Source organism: Manis pentadactyla, chromosome 5 (genome assembly GCF_030020395.1).
Source record: "Manis pentadactyla isolate mManPen7 chromosome 5, mManPen7.hap1, whole genome shotgun sequence".
Classification (NCBI taxonomy): Eukaryota; Metazoa; Chordata; class Mammalia; order Pholidota; family Manidae; genus Manis; species Manis pentadactyla.
In genome coordinates, this window is record NC_080023.1 from 155602991 (window position 1) to 155626058 (window position 23068).

The following is a 23068-nucleotide window of genomic DNA, read 5'->3' on the forward strand; positions in this document are numbered from 1 at the left end:
TCAAAACCCAGAAGTAATTGAATTATAAAAGTAACACTTTCTTAAGGTGACAGCATCCTACAGTTTACTTTTGGGAATTCCTTCACTAACTCCAGTCTCTTTCCCTTAGCAAATGACTGATTATCAATGAAAGATACTAGTTTTTATTTGCTAAAGCTATATTCTAATTCTTTGCCCCTCTCCATCCTCAGGCTAGCCTGAATAGCTGTTTTAAATTGGATGAAGCGTCTTATGACTTTCCTTTTTGGGGGGAAGCTTAATGTTGAAACCTTAGATATGAAAAGTCTTTTAAAAAATTCTTTTAATCGTCAGATTACATAAGTATTATGCATGTTTTTTACTTTTAAAAACTCTGTAAAATAATAAAGTGAGAGGTATTTTATCTCAGTTCTCAGAGATAAATATTGTTATATTTCTTTAAATTTAGATTTCAGTCTATATTCCTTTAGGCTTTTTTCTTAGTAAATAATGACTTATAATAGTAAGAAAAACATTCAATAAATGTTTAAATGTACCTCAAAAAGACATAATCCTTAGCAATTTCAAAGTTTTTAATCTTGGGCCTAAAAATTCTGGTATATATAAGTATAGGGTGAAAACAATTTAATAACAAACATCATGAATAATGGGGAAAAATAATTCATTTAGCAAATATATAATAAGATATGAGGCGAATGGATAGTAAAAGATAGTAAACAGTGAAGTGCCAAGTTGAATAGAATCGAGTGTCCTTCATAATTCATTGTTTACTTCTTTGTTTTTGATGCTAGAAAGCTCAGAACCAAATTTTTTGCACAAATTCCCTTAATATATTTTGTATTCTGTGTTAATGAATCATAGAATTTTTTATTATAAGCTGCCTCAACATCTTTCTAGAATTGAGGAATGTATAAATATGCAAGGGAAGAAAATAAATGCCATGATACATGGTAATAGCAAGTAGAGAGAACAGCTTAGGTCAGGAAAAAGATCAGTATTTTATTAAAGTTGCTGTGAAAGGACGTGGTGCTGGAAACAAGCATTGCTACTGCTTAAAATTAGGGAGGTAGAAAAAGATCCTTTCAGAAGAGAACAGGAGCAAAAAGTATTAAGGAGGGAAATCCGTAAGACTTCCTTTAATGCCCCTAAAAGCCATGGCTGCTGAAGCGGGGAGCTGTGAGGTTTTAATGGGAGTGGGTCATCTTCAGATGTGTCAGGGCTATTAAAAAAAAATTGCTAAGGGAAATGAGAAGTAATCAGGGTCTTTAATGAATGGTGATAATGGATTTGTGTTTTAGAAAGCTGGCAGGAAAGACTGATAGAATTTAGGCTCCAAAGTCAAAATCTGATTCTCAAATTTCTTTTTTTTAAATCTTGTTATACCAGCACCACATATTGAAGAGACTGTCCTTTCTCCTTTGAGTATTCTTGGCTCCTTTGTCAAATATTAGTTGACTGTATATGCCTAGGTTTATTTCTTGGCTCATGATTCTGCTCCATTAATCTATTTGTTTTTATGCCAGCACCATACCATGCCAGTTTTGATTACTATAGCTCTTTTTTTTATTAAGGTATCATTGATATACAATCTTAAGAAGGTTTGACGTGAGCAACATTGTGGTTACTACATTCACCCATATTATCAAGTCCTCTTCCCTACACCCCATTGCAGTCACTGTCCATCAGCATAGTAAGATGCTGTAGAGTCACTACTTGTGTTCTCTGTACTATACTGCCTTCCCTGTGACCCCCCTACATTATGTGTGCTAATCATAATACCCCTTAATCCCCTTCGACCTCTCTCCCTCCCCACCCACTCTCCCCACCCCTTTTCCCTTTGGTAATCACTAGTCCCTTCTTGGAGTCATGAATCTGCTGCTCTTTTGTTCCTTCAGTTTTGCATTGTTATACTCCACAATGAGTGAAAAGGTTTAGTACTTCTCTGTCCCCACCTGGCTTATTTATTTACCCTCCAGCTCCATCCATGTTGTTGCAAATGGTAGGATTTGTTTCTTCTTATGGCTGAATAATACTCCATTATATATATGTACCACCTCTTTATCCGTTCATCTATTGATGGACACTTAGGTTGCTTCCATGTCTTGGCTATTGTAAATAGTGCTGTGATAAACATAGGGGTGCACATGTCTTTTTGAAACTAGGCTCCTGCATTCGTAGGGAGAATTTCTAGGAGTGGAATTTCCTGGTCAAATGGTATTTCTATTTTTAGTTTTTTGAGGAACCTCCATGTTGTTTTCCACAGGGTTGAGATTACTGTAGCTTTTAGGAGTGTTTTTTCTACTTCTGTAAAAAAGTGCCATTGGGATCTTGATAGTTAACTGCATTGAATCTACAGATGGCTTCTGATAGAAATTTATTAATTCTTCCTATCATTACATACACACATACATATGTTTACAATATATATTTCCTAATTAAGTCTCCCTTACCAGATTTAAGTGAGGGCAGTTAGAAAATTTATTTCAGAAAAATGGTACCTGTTACAAGTTGTAGCAAAATAGGTTTAAAAAGAAATAATTCATAGTGCTACTGATAAATTGACTGTTTAGAGAACTTGGATGTAAATTTTAACTTCACCAAATTCTTTATAAGAGTAAAAAAGAAAAAAGTATTAATGGAAAGGCAGCCTCAGCTTTCCTTTTCAGCATTTACAGAAAATAAAAAGTTATAGTTACCAGTACATTAGTAACACTTTCTATACTTGATTCTAATTAATTTATGTAAATAACTTAAATAGCCATTTAGCATTAACGTTTGAGTAAAATAAGAAAAATTGTTTTGTGCTCTTTCACATAGATCAAGGTAATTCATTGATAGAGCTCCTTTGGGAACTTCTGTTGGCATTTAAATGATCTGTTAACATTTTTGTTGGGTATTGAAGGTACCTATATTGATCTTTGTGTTAGGTATTAGCTGTCCTGTGTAATTTAGCAGATAAATATGAAATTATAGCAAGAAACCATAAATACTCTCAAATGTTTTGACCTAGTGTTCATTAAAGCTTCTACAGTTAAACTCCTGTGGGGGTCATCTAACCTCTCCCCAAACCCGAATTTTTTTTTTTTTTTTTTTGAGAGGGCATCTCTCATATTTATTGATCAAATGGTTGTTAACAACAATAAAATTCTATATAGGGGACTCAATGCACAGTCATTAATCTACCCCAAGCCTATTTCTCAACAGTCTCCAATCTTCTGAAGCATAACGAACAAGTTCTTAAATGGTGAACAAGTTCTTACATAGTGAATAAGTTCTTACATGGTGAACAGTGCAAGGGCAGTCATATCACAGAAACTTTCTGCCCAAACCCGAATTTTAACCAAGATATCTATTCAGAGTAATGCCTCCCCATCTCCAGGAAAGTTATTGTTTGTTGGTTTTAGTCTTGGTTCTGATACTTAGTGGTTGGATGAACTTGTGCATGTCACTAGTATCTTTGAGCCTCAGTTTCCTTACCTGTGAAGTGAGGATATTAACATCTTTGTTGTGTGGTCATTGACAGTGCATATGAATTGGATAACTCCAAAACACTGTGTAAGTACAGAGTAATATATCCTCTTTCTCCTGATTCCTGATTTGTTGCTCCCTGTAAGATCGCTCCTATTAAATAAATATCTTAACAAAAATGTAAGCTTAAGTCTTTTATAAGGTTGGTTGCTTATTTTGTTTCTTAACATTATCATTCCTTCTTAAAATTTAAGTATTTTGGGGCCAGAATGAATGGCAAGAATGGTACTGTTTTATGAAAGATCATTGATATTTAAAAATATAGGGCCAGAATGGAAGTTAACATTGCTATGAGGAGGCTCACTAGTAGATCACATATTTAAATTTTTCTTTACCTCTTAGTTCTTCACCCTTTACATCTCAGTGTATTATCAGATTCTGCTGATGTTTACTCTTGAATTTCTTGGGTCATCTCTTTTTCTCTAATCTCGTGGCCTCGATCCATTACCTTGGAAATAAATCTATTTTTACAGGCTTTCCTGTCTTTAGCCATTTCCTATTTAATTATGTGATATACATAGCCTCAGCTATTAAACTGAATTTATCTCTGTTTTTTTTTTAATGCTTGCTTTACACTAGCATTATACTATGTAGGCAAAAGAAGTACTTTGGTATTCCCTAGAAATTTTTAAATCTCAGTCTTTTCAAAACTCATTATTTGAAGAAGAGAAACTAGTGTCTTGATTTTAGTTACTACTAATTACAAGCTGCCTTGATTTTAGTTAACTACTATAGCCTCCTGGTTCCCAAAATAGGTTGGATAAGCTAAGAATTCACTTTTACTTTCTTTATAGTTAAATTGTCAAAATTTTTATTTTGTATTGGAGAGATGGGATGAAGAGGAGAGGTCAGGTCATAGCATTGACCTTCAAAACAGAAAGATCAGAAGCATTAATATGGACCATGAAACTATGCAGTAGATAATGTATGTGTGTGGAGGGAAGGACTATAAAGCAGGGAAACTTGTTTTCTACTATGACTAATCATTTAGTTCAACAAATGTATTAAAGGTCTTTCGAGTTTAAGTCACTAAGTACTGTAGGAGTTATAAAGACATCCTTGCCATTAAGGAGATTTCAGGGTGAGTTAAACAAGTAATAACTAATAAATTTACTAAAAGTAAGAGACTGAAAAGCTCTAGGAGCCACACATAAATATGAAAATGCTATGGAGTGAGTATAGAGGCAGGAACAGTTTAGCTTCTTAGGTTTAAAGAAGCATTCAGTCAAACAGAAAGGGGAATTTGTCTCTGAAGAAGTAGTTTTTTATGGGGTAGAAAAGGAAAAAGAATCATCATGAGTGGAGGGAATAACACAAAAAGAATCATGACAGTGCATGGCCCTGTGAGGGACAGCAGACAGCTAAGGGTGGTTTGAGTACCACGGGGCTGGGTAAGATTTGGCATAGGAAGAGACTGGAGAGGAACATAGTAAATGACTTCAAGTGTCCCAGAACAGTTTAAACTTCATTTTGCAAGCAGTAGAGAATCATTGAAAAGTATTGACATGATCACATCTGTTCTAGGAAGATAATTCTATTAGCTGTGAGGGCTTGGATTAGAGAAGTGAGTAAAAACCAACAGCTATTAGAGGCCTCTTGAGCAGTAGCCCAGGTGACTGAGGATACCGACATTTTTCAGTCCCTTTTCTTCCAGTTTATAATTTACAGTTCTTTTATTCTTTTAGTTTACTATGGGAATTTTAATTTCAGAAAGTAGTACATTGATCTATTTTATAATATTAGGGCTGTAACAAAAGTTTATGCAATCTCAACTTTGAGATTTGAATACTAAAATTATCCTGTCCATGCTTTGCAGTGACCCTTGGGCAAACTTAAATTCTGTTGAGCTTGTTTTTTAATGTGTAAAATGTAAGATGCTGGTAACTATCTCATGAAGAGTCATGAGTATTGAGACAACAATATTTGAGTATTGAAATGGCAATATTTAAGGGCTAGACACATAGTAAACACTAACAGTAGGTGTTAGTTTCTCTTGCCCTTTTTATTTCCCCATTTAAAGTTTCCTTAAGTGGCTTTAGTGGGCTTTGGAGGAATTATGTGGCCAAATAGCTTCAAAAGTTTGAATCCTAAAAAGCCACTGAGGGCAGATCATTTCCTTCCTGTCAGGCCTTTGCTCTTTGTTCTATAGGTTTAATCAGTTTCAGAGGGTCACAAGAGCATAATTGTTTGAGGTGCTTCACCTTTTCTCATACCAGAAATATATTAAAAATAGGGGTTTCATATTTTTCTGTGCCAATCCTGTGTTTAAATTTGGCTCTGCATTAAGCTGCTAGAGCTTTATAGTACATATTAATCAGAGATAGGTCTGGTCCCCACTTGAATATTTTCTGTTCTGAAAAAGACTTTTTACGTAGTGTTTCTACTTAGATATCTGTCTTGAAAGCACCTCTAGTTATACTTTAATTATAAAATTATTAATTTCCTGCCCATGCCACCCGCCTCAAACTTGTTCTTTCTGAAGTCTTTTCCATCTTAATAAATGACACCATCTTTGATCTAGTTATTCATGCCAGAAACCTGGGTGTTATTATTGCTTCATCTTTACCCCAACTTCCTAAGTAATCTAATCCTGTTAGTTTTCCTTAGAAAGTACTCACTCCTCCCCAAATCCACTTTCACCATCCTAGTCTAGACCACAGACCAATGTCATCTCTTGATTAGATGACTTTAGTAGCCTCTTAACCCCTACTTCTGTCTCCCTTTCAGTTTATTTTTCCCACAGCAGTAGAGTGATCTTTGAATATTAATCTGATCATCATTGAATTCTCAGTGCACAAAACAGTACCTGATATATGTTGCAGGCACCTAGTGAATTTGAGTAACACTCTTACTTGAAATTGATTAGTGGCTTCTTATTGCCTACTTACCTAACATTATCTCTTGCAGTTCTTCATTTTCTTTTTTTCTCAAAAAATTTTTGATAATGTATATTGATTTCAAATCTGATTGAACTTTATTGTATCAAGTATTTCAAAATAATGCTGAAGCTGTACTTCGTAGAATGTGTATACATTGTTAGTGATCCTGCAGCTTGTTTGGATGTTACAGAAAAAGAACATGAGTACAAAAGGACAGAGGTATTTGATGTATGTGAAGTCAAGAGATTCAGGGCGGCTATCTGGAACTGTGCTTGCTAGGATGCCCAGACTGTCTATGCTTTGGACTGTATATTGAGCTTCTTGGGTAGCTGCTATGCAGTGTCCTCTAGGAACTCCAAGGGCCTTTTAGCCTTGGTGGCACTGACATTCTCAGCTTTACTGCTAGAGTAAATATCCAGGTGGTAGAGCATTGCCTTGGCTGTGATGAGTTGTTACCTGTAAGAACCATGAATGCTCTGCTAGATTCAATTTGTTGCACTTTCACAGGGGTTTGGACAAGGCTTTTTTATGGCAGAGGTGACTAACTCAAGGGCAAAGGCTAAGGAGTCAGTATCTCAAGGTGCACAATGTAGAAAAACTCTAGGTAGGATAATATGAGATCTGTGAGATGCTAAAAATAATACTAGCCTGTGACTTAGAATAAAATCCAAATTCCTTACCTTGGCTTACAAAACTAAAAAGTGATCTCAGCCCATTTACCACTCTTCCCTGTTTGCAATACTTTTCCTTGCCTCTGTCTGGAGTGCTGTCCTCATCCCACCTCCAATCTTCACATGGCTACCTCTTTGTCATTTATATCATTGTTTAAAAGTACTTCCTTAAAGAGGCTTCCTTACAACCAAGTCATATTCTGCCACACAGCCTGTTTTTTAGGACCAGGACTTTTCTAAAGATACTTTCATCTTCAGAGCCAGGGCCTTTTCTCTACTGTAAATTGCTCTATCCACAATGTAGAGCAATATATGATACTTGGTACGCATTCAAATATTTGTTGACTGAGTTTGTTGATGTGCTTTTTAATTGACCTCAAAGTTCTGGGATTATTGATACTGACAGTAGAGGTCTATTGGTTTGAATTTGGGTGGATGGCATACAAGATCTCTCTCTCTCTTTTTTCCTAGGATGGGAGGAAATACAAAGGTCATGAGTAAATAAAATTGGTATATATTTTAGAGTAAAACTGCTTCTCTGAGTAAAGGAATAATATTCTATGTAACCTTTATGAAATTAGATTGATTTGAAGAATGCTAACATCTTGAATATTGAAATATTTTCCCTTTTCTTTCAGTCATTTCAGCAAAACTTAAAGAAAATAAAAAGAATTGGTTTGGACCAAGTCCTTACGTGGAAGTCACAGTAGATGGACAGTCAAAGAAGACAGAAAAGTGCAACAACACGAACAGTCCTAAATGGAAACAGCCCCTTACAGTGTAGGTTTGAAAGAATTTTCTATAGTATATTTAGTTTGGTAGGTGAGCAGAAATGCAGCTTTAAAAAAGTTTCTCACTTATTTTCTTTGCTCTTCTTTCTCTCCCCACCTGCCCACCCCTATTCTAGGACTCCTTTCTCAAGTCTCTTTTTCATATATCTTTAGATATTTGTTTTTCTAGTCTCTCGTTTTCTTTACCTTGTCCAGTTTAGTTGACAACTAACTAATTGAACTGCACCTGGGAGAACCCATGGTCATGTGTCTAGGAATTTTAGCAGCTCTTTCATTAGATGAGGGTTGAAATAGAGGACTTAATTTTTTAATTTAATTTTAAAATAGTTTTGTTTTAATTACAGTGCCCATGCAGAATCTACACAGGGGTAATCTTCCTTTAAAAAAAGATGTACTATACATTTTATTCTACAACTCTCTTTTTATACTTAAGATACATAGCATGATTATCTTTCCAGCTGAGTACTTAAAGTCTAACATCCCTTAAATAACTACATAATATTCCTTGCTATGGATGACTGTCATTTATTTTTACTAGTTCTCTATTGATAGTTGGTGTTCTGTTCGACCGTGTTGCAACATACATCCATGTGCATATGCTTATATGTTGGTATTTTATCTGTAGTATGAATTCATAAAAGTAGGCTATAGCTCAGTTTCAGTACTTACTGGTGAGAGACCCAAATGTTGTATTAAACACTCTTGAAGGGAATTATAGGTTAATTAAAATTTTTTTTACCAAAATGGAAGAAAAGTATGATTTATCAACAAACGGATATTAAAGTAATATAGCATATTTGGTTTGAGGACCAAATGTATATTCAAATGTAGTTGAAAATGTAACTAGTTGTTACCACATGAAATGCAGATTGGCTTCATTACCTAACATTTGTAATTCTTGCATTTTTTTCCCCTTAGAGAAATAAACCAGTAACTAAAAAAAGTTGTTTGTCTAAGTAGCAAGATGAGACATTTAAAACTACAAGCTCTTTTCTTTGCATATACATGCTTAGTATAAAACAAATTGAGTTATACCCGTATTATTCTTTAACATGGATTTTTGAAGTTCTAGGGCATCTTGATGTACTTTATGATAACTGAGTAAATGAGTGAAAAGCAAGAATTTATTGAAGATCATCTTGAGGTCTATGTGCAGAATTATCATTCTAATGCTCCTTAATTTCTTACACTTTGTTTTTGGTTAGTGAGTGGCCCTTGAGAGATTGAATCTAAATTAACATGAGTAAAATTTTTGATATTTGTAAAAGGTCACAGCTTTTCCATAATTATTAGAGATGTTCAGCAGAATATTAGATGAAATGCCCATCTACTTTCTACCAACTGCTATCTGTGCTTACTAGATACATACTTTGATGCTCTTAGGCTAATAAAAAATGACAAGAACTAGTGGTTTAAAAATTAAGAAAAAAAAAAACTCTCCTTGTAGTCCCATATGGTAGTGCTGTTAGACTGAGATCAGATGTTTGGGGGAACAGCTCAAGTTGTCCTGAATTTTGAAGTTGCAGCAGATTGGCCTGCTAACATGGCTTTGATTATTACATAGAATAGAATTGAAATAATTTAGGTAAGACCATCTTTGACACATTTATCCTCTCTCAAATTAGAGTAAAATTAAACTTATCAACTCTTTTTTTTTTTATTCCACTCCCATAATGTAAGCCATTCCTAGATGACTCATGTTAATAGAGAAGTGTTTTCTTTTTTTTTTTTGTGAGGGCATCTCTCATATTTATTGATCAAATGGTTGTTAACAACAATAAAATTCTGTATAGGGGAGTCAATGCTCAATGCACAATCATTAATCCACCCCAAGCCTAATTCTCGTCAGTCTCCAATCTTCTGAAGCATAACGAACAAGTTCTTACATGGTGAACAAATTATTACATAGTGAATAAGTTCATACATGGTGAACAGTACAAGGGCAGTCATCACAGAAACTTGGTTTTGATCACGCATTATGAACTATAAACATAATCAGGTCAAATATGAATATTCGTTTGATTTTTATACTTGATTTATATGTGGATCCCACATTTCTCCCTTTATTATTATTATTATTATTATTATTATTATTTTTTTTTTTTTTTTAATAAAATGCTGAAGTGGTAGGTAGATGCAAGATAAAGGTAGAAAACATAGTTTAGTGTTGTAAGAGAGCAAATGTAGATGATCAGGTGTGTGCCTGTAGACTATGTGTTAATCCAAGCTAGAAAAGGGCAATAAAACATCCATGGATGCAGAAGATTTTAGAGAATTGTTTTCTTAATATATAACTGTATGTTCAGTATAACATGTGAGAATTTTGAAGAGAATGAATACATTGTAATCCCCTCCCTCTAAAAAAGAGGCAATGTTAAGATGAAAATTATTTAGTTTACCTGTTACTTGTTAAAATGGTGGTTGATATATGATGGAGTAATGGGTATTGGTAGACTTCTAAGGAGGAAAGAGTTTATTAGTCTCCCAAAATTTCATCACGTTTTAGAGAATGAGGTATATTCAAATACTTCTAGAATCTTTTTTTATAGCACTGAACCATCCTATGGTAGATTCTGTAGTGTTTTTGTTTTTCTAATTGTTGACTCTGAAATAGTTTGCATATTGTTTATTGCAAATTTAAATTCCCAAAGTTTGTTTTGGAAATGACCATTATAGATAGCATTCTTTATTGGCAGGATATGAGTCAGCCTATATCTGACAGTTTTCCTAAACATTTCTGTCTCTGGCAATGTGAAACTTAAGGTATTTAATAATAACCTCAAATCAGCTGGCTGAGGAACTTTTTAACACAAATTTTAATGACAAGCCTTTGTTCAGATTACAGTCTGCCACTGGCTGTGTGATGTTGGGCAATTTCCTTAACATCTCTGAATATTATTTATATATCTGAAGATGGGGTTAGTAATTCCTGTCAAATAGGGTTACTGTGAAGATTAAATGAAATAACCTCAAGGTCAGTATAAAGTAAGGAGTTAATTTATAAATTCACTCTTTTATATTGCCTAAGTAAAGGTAGTTTTCCAACAGCTTGTAACATGATAAGCAGTTTTACTTTGGTTAATCATATATGCATGAAGTTGTCCCAGTAGTTCAACCACAAGTGAAAATGACTATGCATGTAGCATTCAGATACTCTTTTTTCATAAGGTTACAGAATGTAGGCAATATTGGTTATACAGTAAGCTATAAGGGGTATAGTGAGAAAATTTTAGACATTACAACTTTATTTTAATTTATTTAGGATCCCATTGTGATATTTAGTGAAAATAATTTATTTTTCACCTTTCTTCACTTTTAGTATCGTCACCCCTGTGAGTAAATTACATTTTCGTGTGTGGAGTCACCAGACATTGAAATCTGATGTTTTGCTGGGAACTGCTGAATTGGATATCTATGAGACATTAAAGTCAAACAATATGAAACGTATGTATTTAATAGAAATTGTGCTTAGATGTTTGTTTCTTCTGCAGGAAATTCATATGCCAAACATGCAAAAATGATTATGTTCACTATTAGTTTCTAAGTTTACCTGATTATAATATTAGCAGGGAGAAGACTTTTGAACTATTTAAATTATTCTGAGTAACCTTGGTTTGGCCATTCATTTCAGTTCCAGTTATTTTTAATAAATACTAGTAAATGCATTTTATTAAAGTACTATATACTCAATTATGGAAAGGATACAAAGCAGAGATAAAGGAAAAATGTAACTACCTCAGAGATACAAATATGGTTGATACTTTGGTAGGTTTTCTTTACAAATGCTTGCTTTTAAAATTTCCTCATTTTAGATGGTTGTGGTTTTATATGTATATATACACATACTATAGATGAATAAAAACTTGAAACATGCTTGTTTTGATTAAAATACCATGACTTTAAAACATAGGTATTTTTCCATCCTTTGACTATCTAAAACATTACTTCTAAGAAATTTATTTCTCATTTTAGAACTTAGGAGATATAATTCATTCTTTTTTTTTTAAATTAAAGTATCATTGATAGACAATTTTACATTGCTTTCAAATAAAAAACATAGTGTTTCAACATTTACCCATATTATCAAGTCCTTACCCCCTCCAGTGTGGTCACCATCCATCAGCATAGTAAGATGTTACAGAATCATTAACTGTATTCTCCGTGCTGTACTACTTATCCCTGTGACCAACCTGTATTGTGAGATATAGTCTGTTTTGAAACCATGTTTTATTCTTAAACTGTATATAATTCTGGCATATATTGCTGAATGATCTTGGTTGTCCTGCTGGTTTATTTTATACAAGAATGGAATGAGTATAATAAATGAAATGATTGACTTCAGTATTTTCCATTATAGATATTAACATTAACAAGTTTTGTTCCATTTAAATGTTTTGGGGTCAAAAGGCCTGAACCCTTGGGGGTCAATTGGCCGGAAATTGTTTCTGACATTGTTTTTAACAGTTTAGATGACTTTAAAAAAGTGACTTTTGTTTGTAATTTATTCTCTTTTAGTTGAAGAAGTAGTAGTGACTTTACAGCTTGTAGGTGACAAAGAGCCAACAGAGACAATAGGAGACTTGTCAATTTGTCTTGATGGGCTACAATTAGAGTCTGAAGTTGTTACCAATGGTGAAACTACCTGTTCAGAAAGTAAGTCATCACTTTTTGTGTAGGATCTTTAATGATTCTTATATTAGCCACTGTAGTATGCTGTATGTAATTATTGCTATTCTTTTTCACAGTAAAGATACTGCTTTATTTCCTTTTTACAAAAAGACATTGATTATTTTAAACATTTTCAGTACATTGTTTCTATGAATAAAATATTTTTCTGTAAGTTGAAAAGCTAGCTGAATAGTTGAATCACGTTGACTCTTTGAGTAACAAATTAGTTGATTTACATTTATTCTGTAGACCAGTGATGGCGGTTGATATGGCATATATTATACCATACCACCTCCAGTGCCAATAGCAGACCTAGTTTATTGTCCTTAGTGTGTAGTTAAGTTTAAATTTGACTCAAAATCTTCCTTAGTACTGTACCAGTCAGCCAGTACAAGATGAAAACCGTTTGCCATTCGTTTTGGTATATGTTGCAAATACAGGCTACACTTAGAGGTGTCTTTGTGTTATAAGGACAGAGGCAACTTGTATGTATGCTACTCTATCTTACAGTTTATGATTTGCTAGCCTTTGTTAAAGATACATGAGCTGTGATTAAAAGAAGTTTGATAGCACTTGAATTAGTGCCTGGACAGCTAGCATGCTTCATAAAATTACTTCTCAGTGGATTCCCTTTAGGTATTTCCATCATTTACCAGTGTGCTAAGTGATTTTCACTTGAAACAGATTTTAGAGGCTGCAAGACAAAGAACAGATGGTTTCCTTGATTAGTCTGACAAAGATATTTTTGTTTACTTAGAAACTGCATTATGAAACATTTTGTCAGGTGCTAGTCTTCTGTTTGTACTTGGAACACTTCCTACTTCCTCTTTAATTCAGCACCTTTTTAAATAGCAGGACCTTCAAAATAGTCTTGGTATGTTTTCCATATTGGTTATTTAGGGTTAATGAGGGTAGAGGGAAATTCCTGAAATGGTCATAATGCTTCACAATTGACACATTCACTCTAACTGCTCTTCATAAGAACTCTATAATATGTTTTTCTATAAAGTGGAGTTAAATTACATTGTTAAACTGCTCTAAACCCAGTATTTATAGCTTCCTACATTTTTCTTCCTACAAATTGAAGCAATTACTAATGCAGAATACTTAATAATTAACAAAAAGTGTGTCTGGCTTCATATTTCAGAGGAGAATCTAAACTGCATATTTATTCTTAATGACTACTGTTAATTTCGTGCAGAAGCAGACATATCTGTGTCATCAGTTTTTTTTGCTCAAGTAAGAAAATAATTGACAGAATTTAACCTCAGTTTTTGAAGTAAAGAAAGGTTTTAACTGGGAAGTAACAGTGAATTTTAGAGTTCGAATTACCAGGTACAATAGCTACCATTTTTGGAATGCTTATCATGTGCCAGGCACTATGTTGCTCTGTTTACATATATACTCATTTAACCATCAAAACTTTATAAGGCATTACCTGCATTTTTCCTGTAAGGAAAGTGAGGCCATGAGAGGTTAGGTAGTATGTCCAATACCACACCAACCAGTAATGCAGAGTCAAGATTGAACCACACATAATTTGTTGCTTATTTTCCAGTATGCTGTTGGTTTCATACTTAAAACATAGGACCTTTAAATCAGATCAAATTATGAGTTGTAAGCAAACAAACAAAACCCAGTTCAGCCTGCAAGCATGTGTGGTGGGAACTGCACCACTTCATTCTTCAATTGGTTCCATTTCTATAACTGAACTGCAAACCAGAAATGAAAATTAGTTTAGCAATAAAATTGAATATCCAGTACCTGGGCATTGTTTCTTTGGATAAGAATTAACTGGGGGAGGGAGGTTGCCTTTTTTTTTTCTTTTGGTGTATAATATTTTATTAGGTTCAGGTATACTGAGATATATATTCTTTTTTTAATTGAAGTATCATTGATACACAATCCTATGTTGATTTCAAATATATAATACAGTGATTCACAAGTTGTCCATATTATTAAATCCTCACCCACTCTAGTACAGTAACTATCTGTCAACTTCTTAGAAATAATGTTACAGAATCACTGACTGTATTCTCCATGCTGTGCTACCATCCCTGAGACCAATTTATATAGTAATTGTGAATTATTGTTCCCCTTTATCCTCTTCACTCTCTCTTAGACCTGCCCTAACTCTTCCCCCTTGGTAACCACTAGTGTCTTCTCAGTGTCTATGAGTCTACTGCTCTTTCGTTCCTTCTATTTTGCGTTGTTTTTATATTTCACAAATAAGTGAAATAATTTTGTATTTGTCTTTCTCTGCCTGGCTTATTTCACTGAGCATAATATCCTCTAGATCATCCATGTTGTTGCAAATGGGAAGACTTCTTTTCTTTTTATGGCTGAATAATATTCCATTGTGTATATGTACCACATCTTTATACATTCTCTGTTGGTGAACACTTAGGTTGTTTCCATATCTTGGCTATCGTAAATAGTGCACCGATAAACATAGGGGTGCATATGTCTTTTCAAATCAGAGATTTTGTTTTCTTTGGGTAAATTCCTAGGAGTAGAATCTGCAGTTATATTGAACTGCCCTCTGCTCAGCTCCCTCCCCTGATGCCCCAGTGCCCTGAAATAAAGACAACACTTCTCATGACAGCCTTCAAGGCCCTTCAGGATCTGCCCTCTCCTCCCTCCAGCCAGTGCTGGAGCCTCTTCCCTCTCCACCCACTGCACTACTTTCTGTTCCTCAAATATGTCCCACTATATTCTGCCCCCTGGCTTGACACATGCTATCCCCTTTGCCTAAAACACCCTTTATCCTCTTTCCCCAGGCCTCTCTGCCACTTGTGCTTCCTCTGTCATGGCCCTACTTAGGCTGACCTGGAGTAAAACAATGGCCCTTCAGGTCCAGAGACCTCATCACTCTCACCACCATCCCCCTTTTTCATTAATGTGTCACTGATACACAATCCAAAGGTTTTCAACAATGGTGACTACATTCACCCTTACTATTGAGTCACACTCCATACCCCATTACAGTCACTGTCCATCAGTGTAGTAAGATTCCACAGAGTCCCTACTTGTCTTCTGTGTGCTGCACTGTCTTCCATGTGACCCCACACACAACATGTGCACTAATCATGTGCCCCTCAATCCCCTTCTCCCTCCCTCCCCCACCCTCCCCTTTGGTAACCGCTAGTCTGTTCTTAGAGTCTGTGAGTCTGCTACTATTTTCTTCATTTAGTTTCCTTTGTTGTTCCTTTCATTTCATTCCACAAATGAGGAAGATCATTTGGTATTGGTCTTTCTCTGCCTGACTTATTTCACTGAGCATAATACCCTCTAGCTCCATCCATGTTGCTGCAAATGCTAGGATTTGTTTGTTTCTTGTGGCTGAATAGTATTTCACTGTGCATATGTACATATTCCTTACCCATTCATCTACTGATGGACACTTAGGTTGCTTCCATTTCTTGGCTATTGTAAATAGTGCTGCGATAAAAATAGGGGTGCATATCATGTGTCTTTTTGAAACTGGGCTGCTGCATTCTTAGGGTAAATTTCTAGGAGTGGAATTCCTGTGTCAAATGTTATTACTGTTTTGAGTTTTTGAGGAACCTCCATACTGCTTTCCGCAAAGGTTGAACTAGTTTACATTCCCGCCACCAGTGTAGTAGTGCTCCCCTTTCCCCACATCCTTGCCAACATTTGTTGTTGTTTGTCATTTGGATGTTGGCCATCCTAACTGGTGTGAGGTGATACCTCATTGTGGTTTTAATTTGCATTTCTCTGATGAGTAGCGATGTGGAGTACCTTTTCATGTGCCTGTTGACCATCTGAATTTATTCTTTGGAAAAGTGTCTGTTAAGATCCTCTGCCCATTTTTTAATTGGCTTATTTGCTTTTTGTTTGTTGAGGTGTATGAGCTCTTTGTATATTTTGGATGTCAACCCTTTATCAGATCTGTCATTTATGAATATATTCTCCCATACTGTAGGATGTCTTTTTGTTCTACTGATGGTGTCCTTTGCTGTACAGAAGCTTTTTAGTTTGACATAGTCCCACTTGTTCATTTTTGCTTTTGTTTCCCTTGTCGTGGAGATATATTCATGGAGAAATTGCTCATATTTATATTCAAGAGATTTTTGCCTATATTTTCTTCTAAGAGTTTTATGGTTTCATGACTTACATTCAGGTCTTTGATGCATTTCGAGTTTACTTTTGTGTATGGAGTTAGACAGTAATCCAGTTTCCTTATCTTACATGTAGCTGTCCCGTTTTAGCAGCACCATCTGTTGAAGAGACTGTCATTTCTCCATTGTATGTCCATGGCTCCTTTATTGTGTATTAATTGACCATATATGTTTGGGTTAATGTTTGGAGTCTCTATTCTGTTCCACTGGTCTGTGGGTCTGTTCTTGTGCCAGTACCAAATTGTCTTGATTACTGTGACTTTGTAGTAGAGCTTGAAGTTGGGAAACGAGATTCCCCCTGCTTTATTCTTCCTTCTCATGATTGTTTTGGCTATTCGGAGTTTTTTGTGGTTCCATGTGAATTTTAGAACTATTTGTTGTGGTTCATTGAAGAATACTGTCAGTATTTTGACAGGGGTTTGCATTAAATCTGTTGATTGCTTTAGGCAGGATGGCCATTTTAACAATATTCTTCTTAGCCAAGAGCATGGGATGAATTTCCATTTATTAGTATCCTCTTTAATTTCTCTTAGGAGTTTCTTGTATTGTAGTTTTCTTGGTATAAGGTCTTTCACTTGGTTAGGTTTATTCCTAGGTATTTTATTCTTTTTGATGCAATTCTGAATGGAATTGTTTCCCTGATTTCTCTTTCTGCTAGTTCATTGTTAGTGTATAGGAGGAATGCAACAGATTTCTGTGTATTAATTTTGTATCTGGCAACTTTGATGAATTCAGATATATTAGATCTTATAGTTTTGGAGTTGATTCTTTAGGGTTTTTTATGTACAATATGTCATCTGCAAACAGTGACAGTTTGACTTCTTCCTTACCATTCTGGATGCCTTTTATTTCTTTGTTGTGGTCTGATTGCCATGGCTAGGACCTCCAGAACTATGCTGAATAAAAGCAGGGAGAGTGGGCATGCATGTCTTGTTCCGCATCTTAGAGGAGAAGCTTTCAGCTTCTCACTGTTAAGTATGATGTTGGCTGTGGTTTTGTCATCTGTGGCCTTTATTATGTTGAAGTAATTGCCCTCTGTACCCATTTTGTTGAGAGTTTTTATCATGAATGGATGTTGAATTTTGTTGAATGCTTTTTTAGCATCTATGGAGATGATCATGTGGTTTTTGTCCTTTGTTTTGTTGATGTGGTGGATGATGTTGATGGATTTTCTAATGTTATACCATCCTTGCATCCCTGGAATAAATACCACTTCATCATGATGGATGATCTTTTTGATGTATTTTTTAATTCGGTCTGCTAATATTTTGTTGAGTATTTTTGTATCTATGTTTATCAGGGATAGTGGTGTGTAATTTTTTTTGTGTGTGTGTGGTGTCTTTGCCTGGTTTTGTTATTAGAGTGATGCTGGCCTCGTAGAATGAGTTTGGGAGTATTCCTCCTCTTATACTTTTTGGAAAACTTTAAGGAGGATGGGTATTAGGTCTTCACTAAATGTTTTATAAAATGCAGCAGTAAAACCATGTGGCAGGGGTTTTGTTCTTTGGTAGTTTTATGATTGCCAATTCAATTAATTTCCTTGCTGGTAAATTGGTCTGTTCAGATTTTCTGTTTCTTCCTGGGTCAGCCTTGGATGGTTGTATTTTTCTAGAAAGTCTGTTTCTTCTAGGTTATCCAGGAAGTTGGCATATAATTTTTTCATAGTATTCTGTAATAATTCTTTGTATCTCTGTGGTGTCCATAGTGATTTTTCCTTTCTCATTTGTGAATCTGTTTATGTGTGTACACTCTCTTTTTTTCTTGATAAATATGGCTAGGAGTTGATCTATTTTGTTTATTTTCTTGAAGAACCAGCTCCTGCTTTCATTGATTATTTCTATTATTTTATTCTTCTCAGTTTTATTTATTTCTGCTCTAATCTTTATTATGTCCCTCCTTCTACTGACTTTGGGCCTCATTTGTTGTTCTTTTTCTAGGTTCGTTAATTGTGAGTTTGGACTGTTCATTTGGGATTGTTCTTCTTTCCTGAGGTACATCTGTATTGCAGTATACTGCCCTCTTAGCACGGCTGTTGTTGCATCCCACAGATATTGCAGTGTTGAATTATTGTTGTCATTTGTCTCCATATAGTGCTTGATCTCTGTTTTTATTTGGTCATTGATCCATTGATTATTTAGGAGCATTTTAATAAGCCTCCATGTGTTTGTGGGCTTTGTTGCTTTCTTTGTGTAATTTACTTCTAGTTTTATATCTTTGTGGTCTGCTAAGCTGGTTGGTGCAATTTCAGTCTTTTTGAATTTACTAAGGTTCTTTTTCTGGCCTTGTATATGATCTATTCTTGAAAATGTTCCATGTTCACTTGAGAAGAATGTGTATACTGTTGTTTTTGGATGGGGTGTTCTGTAGATTTCCGTTAGGTCCATCTGTTCTAATGTGTCATTCAGTGCCTCTGTCTCCTTACTTATTTTCTGTCTGGTTGATCTGTCCTTTAGAGTGAGTGGTGTGTTATAGTCCCCTAAAATGAATGTATTGCATTCTATTTCCCTCTTTAATTCTGTTAGTATTTCTTTAATATATGTAAGTGATCCTGTTTTGTGTGCATAGATTTTTTTTTTTAGAAGAGTAAGGCAGAGACTTTTATTAGAGATAATTCGAAAGGACAGAGCTCCTGGTTCATGCCAGGAGGGGACAAGAGACCTCTGCATAGAGATTTATAATAGTTATATCCTCTTGTTGGACCAACCCCTTCATCATTATGTAATGTCCTTCTTTGTCTCTTGTGACTTTCTTTGTTTTGTAGTCTATTTTGTCTGATGTAAGTACTGCAACTCCTGCTTTTTTTCCCCTATTAGTTGTATGAAATATGTTTTTCCATCCCTTTACTTTCAGTCTGTGTATGTCTTTGGGTTTGAAATGAGTCTTTTGTAGGCAGCGTGTAGATGGGTCTTGGTTTTTTTTAATCCATTCAGTGACTCTGTTTTTTGATTGGTGCATTCCGACCATTTACATTTAGGATGATTATCGATCGGTGTATGCTCACTATCTTTGCAGGCTTTAGATTCATGGTTACCAAAGGTTTAAGGATAATTCCCTTACTATCTAACAGTGTAATTTAACTCACTCAGTATGCTGTTACAAACACAACCTAAAGGTTCTTGTTTTTCCTCCTCCATTCTTTCTGTATTAGGTGTGATACATATTCAGTACTCTTTCTAACCCTTGACTGACTGTGGGTAGTTGATTTGATTTTACATCTGCTTAGTAAGTAATTGTTGTACTTTCTTTACTGTGGTTTTATTTCCCATGGTAACAGCTATTTAGCCTTAGGAACACTTCCATCTGTAGCAGTCCCTCCAAAATACAGTGTAGAGGTGGTTTGTGGGAAGTAAATTCTCTCAGCTTTTCCTTATCTGAAAATTGTTTAATCCCTCCTTCAGATTTAAGTGATAATCTTGCCGGGTAGATTATTCCTGCTTCAGTCCCTTCTGTTTGTTTGCATTTAATAATATCATGCCACTCCCTTCTGACCTTTAAGGTTTCTGTTGAGAAGTCTGATGATAGACTGGTAGGTTTTCCTTTGTATGTGATCTTATTTCTCTCTCTAGCTGCTTTTAAAAGTCTGTCCTTATCCTTGATCTTTGCCATTCTAATTATTGTATGTCTTGGTGTTGTCTTTCTTGGATCCCTTGTGTTGGGAGATCTGTGTACTTCCATGGCCTGAGAGACTATCTCCTTCCCCAGATTGGGGAAGTTTTCAGCAATTACCTCCTTAAGGACACTTTCTATCCCTTTTTCCCTCTCTTCTTCTGGTACCCCTATAATGTGAATATTCTGTTTGGATTGGTCACACAGTTCTGTCAATATTCTTTCATTCCTAGAGATCCTTTTTTCTGTCTGTGCCTCAGCTTCTTTGTATTCCTCTTCTCTAATTTCTGTTCCATTTACCGTCTCTTCTACTACATCTAATCTGCTTTTAAATCTGTCCATTGTATGTTTTGTTTCAGATATGGAATTTCTTAATGATTGAATCTTCATCCTAAATTCATCCCTGAGTTCTTGAATATTTTTCTGTACCTCCATGAGCATTTTTGTGATTTTTATTTTTCAACTCTCTTTCAGGACGATTGGTGAGTTCAGTTTCAGTTGGGCCTTTTTCTGGTGTTTGTGAGATTTCGGTTTGAAGGTTCCTTTGACATTTCATATTTGTATGTGGCGCCGTCTAGTACCCAGACACTCTCGTCTTTGGTGCTGCTTAGCCCCTGGAGTGATGTTGGGGGTCGCAGGGGAGCGGTGCTGGTACCTGGGGTGAGGAAAGAAGTGTTTCCTGCTTCCTGGCTGCAGTGCCTGTCTCCACTGTCAGACCAGTGAGCCGAGCACACAGGTGCAACCCTCTGTTTTTTTGCGTTTGTCAGTGCCGTAGATGGGGCCTCCACCTGGCTCTCCTGACCCCAGGGCAGGGACTGCCGGTTTGCGAGCTGTCAGGCCAGGAGAAAGGTGCAGCCTGCTGTGTATCACAGTGGGGGCCCTTGGAGCTATGTAGCCACCTGGGGTGATGGAGCCCTCAAGCTTCTGAAAGTTCCCAACTTGCTGGGGAGAGTGCTCCCAGACAACCTTGTCAATCTGTCTCTTCTCCCAAGTTGCAAGCTCCATGCAATCACTGCTTCTTCAGCAGCCCTCTTGCCATTAGGAAGCCTCTCAGACCACCCACCTTTCCTTTGTCCCAGAGTAGCTGGATGTGGATCCCTGTCCTCCACAAATTGCTGGAATCTCAGTTTCTCCAAGTATTCCGCCTGTCTTAGCTTTCCAACCCCAATTCCATAGCACCATGCATTGTAGGTTTCTGCTGTGAAAGCAGATCTCCAGGGCTGGGTATTCAGCAGTCCTAGGCTTCCACCCCCTCCCCGCTCCATTTCTCTTCCTCCCACAGATGTGCTGGGGTGTGGGAAGGGCTTGGGTCCCACCATATCAAGGCTTTTGTATGTTACTCTGTTTCTTGAGGTCTGCTGTGTTCTCCAGGTGTATGCAGTCTGGTGCAGCCTTCTTTCCTGTTGCTCTTTTAGGATTAGTTGTATTAACTATATATTTGTAGTAGATGTAGTTTTTGGAGAAGTCCTCTATCTCACCTCTCATACCACCATCTTTAATCCCCTAAAATCTGTAGCAGTTTTTTTAGACCTGTTTTCCAGAGAGATGTTGCTGGGTTTTCTGTTTTCAGAATCTATTTTATTCATTATCCTGCTGGATCAGACTTTTTGTGAGCTATTTGAAATGTAAAAGTCCTAGATTTGAATTCGAATCAAACATTTCAAAAAAAAGCAGAAGCAGAACGGTAATAATACCTTGACTAATTAACATTTTTTACACATTATGATAAGTATTTTTACAAAATTTTGTTAAAACTTATTTCAGTCACATGTACATTTACCACATTTTCCTTTAAATGCCATAATGAAATTTAAGTTCTAGTATGTTCTTTACTAGAAAGATTTAATTTAGAAAAGGACTTTGCTCACATAGCATGTTTAGGAAAAAGGTGAAAACCACATTTTGAGAGTAATTTTCTGTCTAAATTTTTTTTATGTTAAAGGTGCTTCACAGAATGATGATGGTTCCAGACCCATGGATGAAACAAGGTAAGTGTTCACTTATTGCTTACCACAGAATGCAGAAAGAGATCAGAGAGAATGACTACTCATTTTAGTCAAAACTTCAAGTTCAGATTGATATAAGAATAAATGAATGAAACCAGTATAGTACTGTATATCAGTGATACTTGAATTAAAAACAACTTAAGGTCTACAGTGATGTAAGGAAGATTAATGTCAAATTTAGTGATAGCTTGCCTTAAAAAAATGAGATATTATTAAGCATTGAAAGAAGTGCTAAAAAATTCATTTCCATGAAAGCAAGTGTGTAATATTTTATAAGAAATTATTATATCCTAGTAAGTTTGCATACATATTATTTTTATAATTAAAAATTCAGTTTTCCTGTTAGTTCACAAAAAGGGATGTTGAAAAAAATTATGAGCGCAAAGTAAGAAAGGAAATGTTTTTGAAAGATTCAAAACTCTTGGCTTATCTGACCCCACTTCTCTGGAGTAGGCAAGGGATACCCAAGTACTTCCTTCAGCTTATAGAACGTAGATATACTGGCACTTTCCTATAGGCAGGAAGTTTATACTCCCAGAGCCATCATTGGGTTGATAGATTTCTTTTCTAGGAAAGCTGGACTACATGTAAGCTTTAGGTATATGTGAAAGTCACAGATAGTTGTGGTATCTTATGGACTTCATTAGAAAAGGCAGAGATTTGTACCAGCTCTTTGCTCTTAGCCTAGATTTGGCACTTTTATGTGCCTGTCCGTGTTCACGTTTAGGGCTGGAAAAGCATTGAATGCCTTGGTTTGTTAACTGGCTTAAATGTTAGTTGTTTTATTAGTTATCCTGG

The 23068-nt window shown here is 35.6% G+C and overlaps 1 protein-coding gene across 5 annotated transcripts in view; it reads left to right on the forward strand.

The window, feature by feature from the left end:
- Window positions 1–23068, forward strand: part of ITCH (itchy E3 ubiquitin protein ligase) — a 156666-nt gene that overhangs the window by 77206 nt on the left and 56392 nt on the right. For 4 of the 5 annotated variants that reach the window (XM_057502924.1, XM_036902522.2, XM_057502925.1 and 1 more), the window contains 4 exons: window positions 7696–7837; window positions 11168–11292; window positions 12364–12501; window positions 22207–22252. In XM_057502924.1, the coding sequence (XP_057358907.1) occupies window positions 7696–7837; window positions 11168–11292; window positions 12364–12501; window positions 22207–22252 (451 nt within the window). Of the gene's footprint in view, window positions 1–7695; window positions 7838–11167; window positions 11293–12363; window positions 12502–20654; window positions 20747–22206; window positions 22253–23068 lie in introns of those variants that run through there. The other variant, XM_057502926.1, reaches the window with a different exon arrangement.